The sequence below is a fragment of the Pleurodeles waltl genome, chromosome 5 (genome assembly GCF_031143425.1).
Source record: "Pleurodeles waltl isolate 20211129_DDA chromosome 5, aPleWal1.hap1.20221129, whole genome shotgun sequence".
Classification (NCBI taxonomy): Eukaryota; Metazoa; Chordata; class Amphibia; order Caudata; family Salamandridae; genus Pleurodeles; species Pleurodeles waltl.
Window position 1 is genome coordinate 1,806,329,067 of NC_090444.1, and position 15,376 is coordinate 1,806,344,442.

General features: G+C 41.2%; 1 protein-coding gene across 3 annotated transcripts in view; it reads left to right on the plus strand.

Annotated features, from left to right (window-relative positions):
* The window catches only part of LOC138296822 (ATP-binding cassette sub-family C member 10-like), a 296,467-nt gene that overhangs the window by 250,005 nt on the left and 31,086 nt on the right, over positions 1-15,376 (plus strand). For all 3 annotated transcript variants that reach the window (XM_069236277.1, XM_069236279.1, XM_069236278.1), the window contains exons 18-21: positions 7,290-7,543; positions 11,662-11,807; positions 12,123-12,220; positions 12,832-12,944. In XM_069236277.1, coding sequence (XP_069092378.1) covers positions 7,290-7,543; positions 11,662-11,807; positions 12,123-12,220; positions 12,832-12,944 — 611 coding nt within the window. The remainder of the gene's footprint in view (positions 1-7,289; positions 7,544-11,661; positions 11,808-12,122; positions 12,221-12,831; positions 12,945-15,376) is intronic.

The following is a 15,376-nucleotide window of genomic DNA, read 5'->3' on the forward strand; positions in this document are numbered from 1 at the left end:
TAAAGCTTTTGAAGAATTTATTTTATTATTTTAACTCAAAAGCTTTTAATGTCCCCCACTTAATTTTTTAATTCAAAGACTTTTTTGTATTTAATATAGAAGGATAACTTTCAAGAGCATAGTAAAACACAATAAAGTTAGTCTATCATAATGTAGTATAGTAGTATGGGGGTACTAAAACCACAAAGCAGTTAACACTCATTTAGATGCTGCATGTAAAGCACATATATATTGACATAAACATATCTCATTAATTGATAATAGTCCCCTGTACTAAAAAGAATTGTATTATCTTCTGGATACTGATGTCTATAATAGAAGGCACACATAGTACCATCCAGCTTATGCCAATGGGAGATAGTACAAAGGAGAAATTACATACCATCTTATATTACTAGATAATCATGCCACCAATGCATGCCCAGGTAGTGTATCACCGAGGGTTAGTGAAACTGAGACATAACTGAACAGGGTAAATTAAGGAAGGTGGGAGGGATGTCCGATAAGTGTTCGTGAGATAGCTTATGATGTGGTATCCTTTTCCAAATATATATCTATGGAACGCCATACTGTACTAGAAATTTGTGGTGGAGTTTGATTTCTAGATTGAAGTGAGTGTGCTCCTCCAAGATACATAACCCAGGCCCACCAGGTGTGATATGAAAGGGTCTTGAATGATTTGCATTCAGAAAGAATTACTTTAACTGCAATTGTTAGGAGAAGATAAAGTAAGGGCATATCTTTAGGGTTAAGGTTCAATGTAGTTGCAGCAGCCCAAGGTCCGAGAGTCACTGTTTAATACATTTAGATTTATAGTTGATCTAAAAATGTTAGGTAGTTTATTTTGTATTAATCTCCAATAAGGTTCTAAAAGAGTGCACTCAAAGAACAAGTGAGCATGGGAACCAAGCATCAGATTACAATTCCAGCAGACATCATCCTCACGTAGATGTGGTTTATGTAATCTCATTGGCGTCCAGTGTAATAATGAATAGCGAAGAACTTGGACCGTATGAGAGTGGGAGATATTTTGTTTGAAAGTGATAATTTACCATTTTTTTGCCAATAGTTTTTGGATATGTGATTAAATACATCTGCATTAAAGTGTTTGACCATTTGGATAACAAGACCGAGGATTGTGGGTTTTGTGGGTCTGCTACATATTTGTAAATTTTGGAGGCAATATCACCCGAAGATTACCATGTCTGAAGTCGAAACAGCAAGGATGGTTGTTTGTGCAGTGTGAGCTTAGACAATTTCACCTTTATTTTAAGGAATTTGTAGAAGTCTAGATTTGCTACGGCATGTACGCTAGCTAAAGATGAAAAAGGGATCGGATCTTTATTATTGTCATATAAATCTTTAACTAATCTAATTCCTTAGGCAGCCCATTTGTTGCATCTTCTAACTTAAGTTAAGAATTATGCCAAGTGATGCCCATCTGGAATTCTGGAGTGACATTGGGAGTTTTTATCTAGAAGTTTGAGAGCTTTAATGGTGTCTGTAAATATTTGTTTGGAAAGAGATGGTAGAAATGTTGACATTGTGATAAAGGATGCAGGACTAAAGGGAGAACAAATCTCCTGTTCAATCTCTAGCCATCTGGGAGTGTTAACTGTCATTGGGAGTAGCCATACCGCACCTTGTGCTGCTAAAAACGCATTTTAATGAAGATCCCAATAGCTGAAGAAGGAAGATCCAGAAAAAGGCATATTCTCTATTCTGTTGCGCATCTGGATTTAGAGATGAAAGTCACATCCATGAATTTTGTTTTATTGTGATTCTATGGCACCTGAGCCACCGAATTGAGCCAAATTCCACAGCTTCACTTATAACTTGATTTGAAACCAAGGATCCTTCTTTCATCATTTCTGTATTGCCCTGTTGCAAATGTTTAAGCAAATCTGATAAGGGCTGCATGCTGTCACATATTTTTCGGTGGTATCTTTTGAGTAGCGACGCTATTGCTGGCACTTTTCAGATGGGTACACATCTTCCTACTAGTGGAATCCATTTGTTTGCCTTACCTTTTAAGTGGGGCAGAAATGTGTGGTGCAGATGCATGTTTTTGCCGGATTGCTGTCACAATGACAGATTAACCTTAAAAAAATATGGGTCCTGTTGAGGATGCCTGTATTTTTTATGGGGGAGGTGTCACTGTTTTGATTTGATTTGAATATTTGTAAAGGGCAAGCAAGTATCTGGGAGCGTCTTGGCACTAAATGACAAGGTTAGGAATAAGCTCCTTAAAGCTGAAAACTAAGAGCCCGATGGTTAAGGCCTTTCTTGGGAATTTGTGTTTTACTGTTAACTGAAGAGCCAGGTTTTAATATCTTTCGAAACAGAAGAAAAGAAGGAGCTGTTTTTAGTTCTGACAGGAGCAAATTCCAGTTTTGTGCATTACAGATAACAAAGCCTCAACCTCTCCAGGAGAAGAGCTTGTATGTAGAAACAACCAAAATGTTGGCTGAGCTTGAATGAAGAGTCCTGCATGGTACATACCATCTAAAGCACTGGTTCCCAACCTGTGGTCTGGGGACCCCTGGGGGTCCGCGAAGCCTCCTCAGGGGGTCCTTGACTGCTTAGAAAATGTAATCATACTAAAAGATTCGGTCCCCAGCCTTCAGTTATGACTCATTGGGGGAGCCCCAGATTTCAATAATAATTCAGTACGGGTCCCCAGGTTCCAGTACTGATACAGTGGGGGTCCACAGAAGTCAAAAGTTTGGGAACCACTGATCTAAAGCTATCCCTCAGGTCTGCTGGACCTGAGCCATGCAGTGCCTTGGAGGCAATGCACAAGGCCTTAAAGATGATACGCATTCTCACCGGCAACCAGTGAAGCCTGTTCATGGCCTGAGAGGCTGAATGAAATCTAGATACCTTCAAAAGCATCAGGGCAGCCGAGTTCTGAAGCAACTGTAGTTCGCACAGCACGCATTTTGTGAGGTTTTGAAATAGTCTATTACAATAATCCACCCTGGATAGCACAAGGGCTATAACAACCACTTTAATTGATCAAAAAGTATGAACTGATGGATTTTCCTAATTACCCGCAGAAAGAAGAAAGAAGTGGAAATCACATTGTTAGTTTGATCTCTGTGGGTAAGTCTATCATCAGTCAGAACACCCAGATTTGTTACTTTATTTACCCGTGTTGGAAGAGAGCCAAGTTCGTCTAGCCACCAAGAAGGGGACCGGAAGGATGTGTTTTTGCCAAAAAGAATGGCCTCTGTTGTTGAGGAATTTAATTCAAGACAGTTGTTGTCCATCCATTGGCTCACCGCACTCGTGCAATTACGAAAGATGTTATCATATCCAGGCCTTTACTGGACAGAGAAACAACAATTGGGTGTCATCGGCGTAAGACACTAATGACAATCCAAAAGATTTCACTAGGAATTCCAAACCGCACTAAAATCATTCAGGGCAACAGATTGAATGCGGTCAGTAATGGGTGAGCACAGTAATGAGTGCAACGCCCCCAGTCCTTAGATGCACCAGCTGGTCAATCAAGAGTTCATGACTGACCTATCAAACGCTGCAGATAAATCAAGAAGGAGAAGGGCAGCATTTCCACCCTTATCCACTGATGTCTTGATTACCTCCGTGGTCACTATTTGTGCAGATTCTGTACTGTGACATTTGTGAAACCCAAATTGTGTATCATCCAACAGATGGTTATTATCCAGAAAAGCAGCTAACTGTATGTTCATACACTTTTCAACAAGGTTGGCCATAAACGGAAATCTCAAGATAGATACGTACTTATTAGACTGTAGTGGGTTGAAATTAGGGAAGAATTGATGGAGATTTCAGCTGTTTAGGAAAACAGCCTTCTCGGAAAATGGCATTGAAGATCTTTGTTAATTGGGAGGCTGCTACATCAGGCATTGGTGAATGACCGATGGGGGGCATGGATTAGCAGGAGAACCCAACTTAGTACTTAAGATGACTTGTTTTACTTGTTCCTTCAAAAAAGACTCAAACTCAGTAAAAGAGGTTTCGGCCTTGATCCTGGGACACATATCCTTTCTGGATGAGTTATTCGCTGATGTCAGGGAAAATTTATTAAAAATAACTTTGACTTTATTCTGAAACGCTGGTGCTAATGTATCACAAGAAGCCTGATTAAAATCTGTTGAGTTTCTAATAACTGGAGACAAAAGTTTGGTCACTGTTGGAAACAAGGCTTTGTTGGAAGAGCAAGCTGATTCAACTGTTTTGACGTAATAGGGATATTTTTCTGATAGAATACATTTTTTCTATTGCACGATTAAAGCTTTGTATTTTTATTTTTCTAAGGGATCATATTTTCTTCTCTGGATGCATTCCTGTCTACGGAATGTTGAGCTTAGCAGCTCCTCTCATAAGCACTTCTTGAAAAGTAAGTATGTGGCCTAGTGGTAATGCCCTTGTTGGAGACAACAGAGAAGATGTAGGTGTGTAAGATGTGTGAGATACATCTGTATGATCTTCTGTGGGTTCTTGCCAGAGTACTTTGAGGAAAGATGGATTTGCTCTTAATAGGTTCTTGCAGAATATAAGACTTCCACTTCCCTTTCATAGTGGCAACTTCGAAGTCGCCTTTGAGATTTTTCTTGCAGGAGAAAACTCTAGAGTTCATGTAAGAGTTTGTGTAGGACCCTCCAAAGGTATGATTGGTTGACTATGATGATTATGCAATGGAGCTGGATCTGGAGATGTAGACACTCTTGAATGGCATGAAGGAGCATACGTCTCCACTCTTTGCCTCTTTCTTGATGAGGATTGTCTGTCTGATGATGCATGCAGAGACTTAGAATGAATGGAAGATGGTGAAGGCCAAACTGTAGGAGATCTTGGTGTAGAAAGTTTGTTTTGTCTCTTTGACCTCAACTGTGAAGTGTTCGACAATGATCCACGGCATTGGTAATGTGGTTGCCATCAAGCATGAAGGTATCACTGTTGCTGGAGATTTCATCACTGATGGTGTACACCGTTGATACTTGGACATCAACAGTGAAGATTTTTTGTCATTCACTTCAAGTGTCTTCAAGATGCTGAACGACGGGTACGATGTCAGTAACTGCAGGAAACTTCAATTAACAGCAAACATGTCTGCGCCAATGCTCTTGAAATCAACATCAAAGATGTCGATTCTCTATGACATTGAGAATAGTGATGACGTCTCTCTTTTTCACCAGATTTCTGTCCCTGAGGGTTCTTGGCGGAGGGTAGGGTTGTAGAAGCAGGTTGAGAGGCTGATTGGTCCAGCCTACTTTTTTGTCCTCTTCTTCTGCTTGAATGTTTAACATCATCCCACTCAGTATGATCCCCTTTCTGTCTTTCAGAGTTATATTTGACATGTTTTGACAATTACCACGATCCTTGACACAGTGTGTTAGAGGGAGGGAGGCAACACAACGCATATGAGCTTCTGAGATTGCCCTTTTTTTCCTCCCACAAGAGGAGCAGTTCAACAACGTGAAGGCATTTTGACTACAATTCTTACCAGAATTAGATGAAAACTGGCACACTTGATGTCAAATATAGTAAAATGTTGAATGAAGCAGAAAAAAATACTTATTGGAAGACAGGAAAAAATATATATTTTTTCAGAATGAGTTCTAAATCAGGCCATTCATTTCTCAGTTACTCAAAGATCCTTCTCTCCTGAGCTGGAAGAAAGAACTGGCTTTGGGAAGCAAACTACCAGTACAAAGCATTGTAGGAAGCGTTACCTCCCAGGTTCTAAAAACGCAGTCCCCTATTTACCCTTTACCTGAAACATAGGACTATCAGACTAGTTTTTCCCTTCATGTACACTTTGTAATCAGATGGTCTTCCATTTTAGATGCGGCAGTGCAGTCCTTCTTATATTCTGTTGCATTGTATCCTGGTGCTGCAGCAACCTGTTTTACAAAAAGAAGAGCCATATTTGCGCATTTAGGAAAACATTTGGAATCTGACAGGCTCCTATTGCATGCTCCTAATATTACATCCATGGGCAGAGACTGTTGCTTTCAGTGGCAGGAAACTATGTCAAAAGGTGTTCCGGGGTCCGCTCATGGGAACAGGGAATACTCTAGTGTTTATGTCTTCAAAGAAAATTCCCACGATGCAGAACTTCATACTTTCTATTAAAGAAACAATAGCTGACCTCAAGAACATCGTAAAAACAGATTGACCGAGTTAGCAATGTCACAGTGTTCACAACAAAAAGATTGTAGGAAAAACATGGATACTCATTAATTGTTCTGCCGTTTGCACTGGTCATGCTCATAGTAGTACCTTCTAGCTGCTAACTCTGTGTAGGTCCAAATGTCCTCTTTTGGCATGTAAAGCAGTCCCGAGTCTACTGTGTGCCCGCTGGCCTATAAGACCTGACCCCTGCTTTTGTATGTTCTTGCCCACTTTGTCCTCAATTAAAGTACACTATGGATTTACCAGCCTACAACTCATGGGATATACATTTGCAAATTAACTATAATATTTCCACACAAAAGGCCTTCTTGAGTGTTAAAATATGGAAGGATATAGGACTGCTCAATATCCAAATCGTGAATGAATCATTCAAGAATAAACATAATTAAGTCTTTCAGCACACCATTAATTCTGCAGGTTTTATTTACTACGTAGCAGACTTGTCCTACATAACTTACCACAAATAATCACAGCACCCATCTTCCTAGTTGTATAGATTTTATTATTCCACTGCAACAAAGCTCTAAAATGATATGTGCCACCAACCTCTCTTTCATTCCTGAAATATATTTGTTATGAAACGTTCTCAGGGCTTCACTTGTTCTACTTATTAATGTACCGTCATATGATATTTGTAAAATTGAGACAAACCTCCATGAAATAAGTGTCAGACCACCCTCTGGTGATCAGGGACTAGATTAGTTGGACTTTTAGGCAGTGAAGTAGGATACTTTCACTGCCACAATACCTCCTAATGCCTCCCACAGACAATATGTCCCGTAATCAATAAATTCTTACTACCCTACCCCACCAGGTCATCTTAATTTTCATGTAAAACCAAGTGGATGTGGAACCAAGAGAAAAAAAAACAGAGTGATGGATTGGATTGATAATGGGAATTGTTATTTTTTTTCCTCAAACCACCATGGTCATTATAGTCCTTTGAGTTTCTGTTTGTTGTGTTTAAATGGCTACTGTTAATGTGTCTGCTCCCTGATCTGTATTCTTGAAAAGTGTTCAAGGATTCGAGCACAGGATCAGTGAATTTGACCTTATGTAAAGTTGGGTCTGACAAAATTACATTCTTTTTTCTTTTCTGGCAGGTTGCTTCCAATTGGCCAACTCAGGGGCAGGTGGAGTTCCAGAATGCACTCCTAGCATATCGCCCAGGACTCCCTAATGCTCTGGATGGGGTGAACTTTACTGTTTCCTCCAAAGAGAAGGTGGGCATTGTGGGACGGACAGGATCTGGCAAATCAACCATGTTCATGGCCCTGTTCCGCATGATGGAGCTTGAAGAAGGCCACATTTTTATCGACAATATCAACATCCGGTTGGTTGGGCTGCAAGCACTGAGGTACGACAGGCTGAAAAACGTTGAACTGCCAAGTTGTGCAACCCAGGTCTTATGGCCTATTACATAGTCGTGTATTTCTAGAAAAAAGGTTTGCTTTGATTATGTTGCATTGTAGTAATTGTATGGTGTAAGTCTAGATACTGCAGCAACAGACCTATGGTCGTCTTCTCCTTGAGAGTGTAATGCTCCATGCATTATTTATTTGATCAGGGCTAATCGGAAGGGTCTAACCTCAGAGACATATTGTATTTGGCTGATGACAACCAATTAGAATGACTGAAACAGAAGGTTGTTTCAGCAGTTCTCATTTGCCGCCATCGGTCATTCAGAAAAGGTCTATATCATTAGACCCCGAGATTGGATAATGCCAACCTATTCACAACAACAGCTAGTAGTCTGTTTGCCCAAGACTGTTTTGCAGCATAGGAATGTGAAGGCTAGCGGTAATCAAATGGTTTTGTTAGGTTCATGGAACGAAGTCTCCCTGTTTCTAGTCGACCTGCAAAGCACATGAAGGCTTGTTTTTCTTTATCGTATTCAATCCTGGCGACAAACTTTTTAAGAACAAAATGAAGGCCAAATTATTTGTATTTCAGCACAAAATTGCATCTACCTCTTCTGTTAATCCATTGACAGGTACAATAAATCAGACGGGATCTAAGGACCGGATCACAAAGCCCTTTGTGGTTGCAAAGGGTCTGATTCACAGAATCGGGGCATTTGCAACAGCAAAAAGGCATTTTCATATACAAAAGTAAATTGAAATTCAGAAACACGTTACCAGATCTCAATTGAGATTAGCAGCCAAATACCAATTCAGGTGCATGCATATGTCATCCCTTTCAAGTACCAAATTGGATTGGCATGTATTAATGTTTTGCAACCAAATACTAATAGCAAAACACTAATCTTTAAGCCAGTCGCAAATGGTAAGGGATCACAAAGGGATCCCTCCCCCTTTGTGAATGTTGATGAGGACATTTCTAGGAGTCAGGGAGTGGTCCCCTGAGCCTTTTCCTAAAAAATGAAACACACTTTTTATGTTATTTCCAAGCACATTCTATTTTAATTTACAGAAAACAGGTTCAGTTTACATAAGTGCCTTGTTTAAAAGCAATCACAGACATGGTGGTCTGCTGACCTCAGCAGGCCACCATTCCTGTGATGTTTGTGATTCCTAGTGGGTCGCAATTTTCTACCTACCTCAGTAATATTCCTGAGGTAGGCCAAATTGTGACCCACTAGGAATCAGTAATTTGCGAACTGACCTAGTACATAGGTTGGTTCACAAATTGCCACACTTGTTGCAAAAATACTAGCTGTAAATTGCAACCAGTTTTTTGCAATCAGATTTTAGTAAATCTGTTCCTAAGTTCACAACAGTGATGAAATGGGACCTGCTGACAGTGTCTGGTCAAAGTATATGAAAAAGTGATGGACGGAATGCTTGAATTAATCTCAGCCCCTAGTGATTATTGGGGCACCATCCCAGATCATTGCTATTTTGCATGCCATGCCAAACCATGCCACCTCATTTTGGACCTAGCCATATGTAAATGAGTCTTGACCCGGAGGAATATTGCAGTCTGATTTGCCAGGCCAGGTCAGGTCCTCCCTGAACAGGACACAAGCGACCCTATACCGGTTTCACCATTATTTGGGCTCATATGTCAGGTATACTTGTTCCACTTACACCCATTAGGCACATTAAGTGGGACACCCTATCAAGTATGTGGCATTTTGAACCAGAATGTTTACTGACAGGCTGCTAAACATTTTAATAGAGTTATTCATTCCTTTCCCAGACAAGGGGTTGGGCAAAAACCTGTTAAATGTTCTTTAATAATAAGATTGTGGATTCTGGAGTTTCTGGAGATAAATATGCATATGTCTTCCAGCAGCAGGGCATTTAGGTGCCACCTCGTGGAAATACTTAGAATGTGCTTTTAAAGGCAAAATGAGACCCTAGCCCGCTCATTGTTTCAGGTGCGTGGGAAATCACAGTACATCAACAGAGATGAACATACCTTCCCTAGCATACTTAAAGAAATCTAACATAGGGATCTGCATGTGCGTCTGTCCACATGAAAAGGGAACACTATCATGTGTGCACATTTAATAGCACATGTTAGCAGGTTGGCCAGGGTCAGGCTTCCCAATTATTAGAATAGATGAGTACAAAAATGTTTACAGTAGGTATATAGGCTCCCAACACAGGCAGATATATACTGACTAGTCTAAACACTTGTGTTCGACTACAGAATAAATTAGCTGCAAAAAAAAGGGAGCACACTGCCTCACACTCCAGCAAAAAGTTGGCCCCAATTCATCTTGGTAAATGTAGTCAGATTCGTTTCACATTAACAAAAGTAATCAAAGTCTTTCACCTTAGTAGGTGCAGCAAGTGTTGTGTATCTCTGGACACGTGTTTCTGGGTTTCGCCCGTCATCAGCAGAGAGCAGCATATTTTGTGGGGTTGCTTGAAATGCCACCAAACGTCTTCTCAGGTTTATGTACCACTCTGGTGCGCAGGTGCCACACCAAGGTTCGTCAGCCCGTTAGCTCAAGGGAGCCGTCATTCGACACAGTGCAAAAAAAAAGGGAGCACACTGCCTCATACTCCATCAAAAAGTTGGCCCCAATGCATCTTGGTAAATGCAGTCAGATTCGTTTCACATTAACAAAAGTAATCAAAGTCTTTCACCTTAGTAGGTGCAGCAAGTGCTGTGGATCTCTGGACGCGTGTTTCTGGGTTTCGCCCGTCATCAGCAGAGAGCAGCATATTTTGTGGGGTTGCTTGAAATGCCACCAAATGTCTTCTCAGGTTTATGTACCACTCTGGTGGGCAGGTGCCTCACCAAGGCTCGTCAGCCCGTTAGCTCAAGGGAGCCGTCATTCGACAGTGCAAAAAAAAGGGAGCACACTGCCTCACACTCCAGCAAAAAGTTGGCCCCTGTTTGCCTACTGAGTGGTACAAAAACCTGTGAAGATGTTCGGCGGCATTTCAAACAACCCCTTCAGATATATTTTCTCTCTGCTGATGACGGCCGAAAGCCAGAAACAAGTGCGGCACTTGCTGCACCTACTTAAGGTGAAAGACTTTTTGAAAACATTTCTCTATCTTTAAATCAAATTACTGCATTTACCATGATGCATTGGGGCTATTTTATGCTGGAGTGTGAGGCAGTGTGCTCCTTTTTTTGTGTGTAGAATAAATTAGCTGCTGAAGATCTTAGAAATCTCCAGTTTCTCAGCCAAATAAGTTGCCCATAGTAAACCTTTTTAGATATAACAGGTATTTAGCTGCCTTCACATTAGTTTATTTGTCCACCATGCATGATGGCTAATGCATTAACAGTAACACAAATGGACTACATTTTTCCTAAGCTGTTCTGCCCAAAACTGTAAAATGTTATTTTGGTGTCTTTTCCAACTCAAAGGGATCCTCTTTGCAGACGGAGTGGATGTGAACACCTGCTTTTGCTGCTACAGTTCTGTTACCTTGGACTACCGTGCCTTTTCAACCAGCCTGTGCAGATAGTCTGGCTAATTCCAGGTCTGAGAGTCTACTTTGCTGTAACATGAAGGTCCCTTCAATGACCTTCAGTGACAATAACATCAGGCTTGAGGCTTCTTATTCAGATGCCATCCTCCATTAAAAAAAGCCCAAAACCAACCTTTCTGTCTCAATTGCCAAACGTCTTATTAAGGTGACCAGTGCCGAGATATAGATTTTCTCTCAAGATGGGAAATAATAAAGGATGCTACAGGGTAAGGATGTTCAGGGTCTCTGTCCATTTGTAAGTTCCTGAATGACAAAGATGGAACCACCTAGCCAGTTGCCCTTTTTGGATGTCAAGGGCCAATGAAAGGTGCAGTATTCAGCAGATTTCCAGAACTTGATATTTGTTCAGTCTGGCAAATCAAACATGAAATGCCTGTAAGCAAGAGGGGGATGAAGGTTGAATGTTTCTCTCTCCATTTCTCACTCTCTCCTCCACTATTTCCATCCTATTTTATTTTCTTATGGACTCACAACTGATTGTCAAACTTTCATATTTTTCCCATCAAAGCACGCTTTGAAGTCCATGGATGTGTCTCACTTCTTGTTTGCACAGGTCCAAGCTGGCCATCATTCCCCAGGACCCCTTTCTCTTTAGTGGAACGATTCGGGAGAACCTAGACCCAAGGGGCCGTCACCAGGACGCTGAGCTGTTCCAAGTCCTGGAGCAGTGCCACCTGAAAGAGGTGGTAGTGCGCATGGGTGAGTGTAGTTCAGGTCATTATCCAAGCAGAGTAATCTGGAAGAAACCGTCATTACTGTCTTGTTTATCTAGTTATATATCCCTTAGGGCTTAATTTTGTTGTTGACAGTGGATCTTATTACTCTCTGAAAGCATCACACGAGAGAGGAACTGCAAACTAGGGAACTTCAAAGAGCCTAAGCTCAATAAAGAAATACAACATAATTGAAATCAATGGACGAGAACAGAGGACGAATCGGGGAGCCCTCATTTACTTGTTTCTTGTCTTTGTTGGTGTGACATCTTCCTTGGCATCTTTTTTTGTCTTCATCCAGGTGGACTCAGTTCTGAAGTAGGAGAACAAGGAAAGAACTTCTCGGTGGGACAGAGGCAGCTTCTGTGCCTGGCAAGAGCTCTCCTTACGGATGCCAAGGTACGGTTCACCCGATACACCATGAAGAGCCCAAGTGTGCCTTCAGGAAAAGTGTCCTAATAGAACAAAAGGCGCATTCCCCGAGTATTTATAGAGACCCCGTTCATCAAAGGACAAGCAGAAATTTTTGTTTAGGACCATCCATGTTTCAGATTCTCAGAGTCCATCTAAGAGATATCATTATTTTTGTAATCTAAAGAAACACTTAAAATGTGACTGTGCACTAAAGACAGATATCACTACCAAGGCAGAAAAACAGGTAGTTAAAATCTGGTGTAAAAAAAGCTCTAGACTGGGTAAGAGTGTAGCGTAGGTCCTACAAAAGCAAAATAATCTTGCTCCTTGAAGTGAGACTTCTTAGATCAGTGGAAGAAGGTGATGAGCAGAGAACATCAGTGAGCAGAGGTATACAGTTGGTATTGTATATATACAAAATATATCAGTGGATCTGTGAGACAGTAAAAGCCGCAGCTCTCAACACCACTACCCTCAGTATCCATCCAGATCAGAAAACAGACAGAACGGTTAAGTCCCATTAAAACCCCACTCCCCAAGTTCTGAAGAACAATACAGCTACCTTACTACGCTCATCCTCTTACCCTGTGGTGCAGGTTCTTTGCATAGACGAAGCAACAGCAAGCGTGGACCAGAAGACTGACCAGGTGCTACAGCAGACAATTCGAGAACGATTTGCTGATAAAACTGTGCTTACAATCGCTCACAGGTACCAGACCACCCTTCTCAAAATGCTTCATAGGTACTGGTTAGGAGTGTATAAATGCTATATTGAAAATGGATAATTGTTTGTGGGGGACCCATCATTTCTCACGGAGAGTAATAAATGACTAGGAGTAGTTAGGAGCAAGGTCCTAGTGGCAGGCAGACTAGAAGAGTAAAATGTACTGTCCAGAGTGGTGTATGGTACAGTGAGTGCTATAGGGTGCAATGTGGGTGTGGTGAGGTAGATGTGTGGAGTGCAGTTTTAGTGCTGTAGAGTACTATGGCGGTGCTGTGTAATACTGTGCAGGTACAATGACGCACAATATGAAGGATGTTGGATGCGGTGCAAGTGCCTTGGGGCACAGTGTGGGTATTTTACAAAGCATTTTTAATGTGAGACCTTTCGGGTGCAGTTTGAGTGCTGTCTAGTGCAGTTTTGGTGCTGTGGGATGCAATGTGATGGCATTGTGATTAATGTGATTGCTGCAGAGTTCATTTTTAGTGTTGCACAGTGCAGTGTGGGTGTTAAAGGTTGCACTGTGTGTGATATGGCCGGACATCAGTTGTTATAATGCATGACATCGAGAACACAATAATTCACCAAATTTTTTTTGTACAAATTGTTATTGTTTGCAATGCATTGGTTTACAGTCCTTTACGCACTGTATATACTTTTTATTTACTTATGTATTTGTATGTGTGTATGTAAACATTATATGTAGGCTTATGCACATATGTATAAAGCTAGTGTTACATATATATGTACTCATGACTATTTTATTTTTGGGCGTAAACCCTGTAACCCCAGAAAAATTCTTCTCTCGTCTGGGTAAGAGCAAGGTGAAAAAAGCCAGCTTCCACTAGCACCACAAAGGGGGCTGGCTGGGGCGTGGCCCGTGACTGTGGGGGCCTTAGGGCTTCCCCTTCCGCCCCCAACAATTAAGGCTGTCATACATGTCATGGGTGACTCGAGTAGGCACCAGGGCATCCACTTTTACCTTGCCAGCTCCCGCTGCTACCAACTATGGGTGCTGGCTGGGTAGCAGGCAGGGGTGCAGGGGGTTTTGGGTCCCCTTGCAGACCCAATGTTTGGATACATTGTAGGTGTCCCAGGTGGGTATCAGAGCACCCTCTGAAAAAAACAAAATAACTGAGCAGCAGGAGATGCACATTTATTATTTACTGCCCCTGCAAGGAGTACCTCATAATGCTCCAGAGCTTGTACTTCCTGGTGGTTCCCCAGCTATTTTGTTTAATGTTGTTGGGGGCTGCAGGGAGCGCAGCATCCCCCAGCAATATTAAACAAAAAACACAGTAAGGAGAGGTTACCATATTTTATCTAAAACACACTGCCCTCTTTCCACACTGAGCATTTTCAATTGTTAACTGTGCAAATTACCTTGACAAATTTCACCTTCCTGTGCTCCCAGACTCCAACAATATAACACTTAACCAACGCTTCTCCCCCTCAGAGATTAAGAATGTGATTTACTCTCTGAAACCTGGTAAGGCAGCTGAGCCTAACAGTTTCACAGACAACTTCTATAAAAATTTCCAAAACAAACTATTACCCAACTAGAATCCCTCTTCCAGCAATATGGGATGAATGGGAAAATATTAGGTACAACCTCAGAGGTCACTATTTTCATAATTCACAAAGAAGGGAAAAATTACAGGCCCATTTCCCTCTTAAACGTATATTGTAAAATGTACGCAAAAAAATTGGTGACAATACTAGAAAAAATACTACAAGGCTCAAACAGGATTCTTTAAAGGCAGACTTGGAACAGATAATATTAGGTATTCTGCCACATCATTGAAAGAGCTATATTTCTAATTTTGCCTGCAACTACCATGGCCTTAGACGCAGAAAAGCCTTTGATATCGTCTCATGGCCATTTCTACATGCAGCAGTGTGTAAATTTAGCATAGGCAAAACCTTTACTCACCAGGTCTTTGCCTTATACACTCAACCCTCTGCTGGTATTCGAGACAACAGCTACCTCTCAGACAAAATAAACCTAGCACAAGGGACAAGACAAGGCTGCCCCATTTCCCCTTTACTATATATTCTAGCCATCAAACCCCTACTCACTGCAATCGATCTATTGCATGTATTAAAGGTCTACCAATAGGGAACAAAACTTATAAAATTGCTTCTTACACCCACGGTGTGCTTATTTTCACACAAGATGCTGAAACTTAAGAAAAACCAAAGTCTTCCCACTGAACAACCTAATTCCTGCCGTCCATTGTGAACAACACTAAACTACGCTTGCAACCATTACAAATTAAATACTTATGAATACACTTCAAAAATATTCTAGAAGATACAAAAAAATGAGCTGAAGAAAACCTTCATAATGAAGTTAAAGAAATACTCTCAGCATGGTTGCCTAAATATATTACATGGTGGGGTCACACGGAATGTATTAA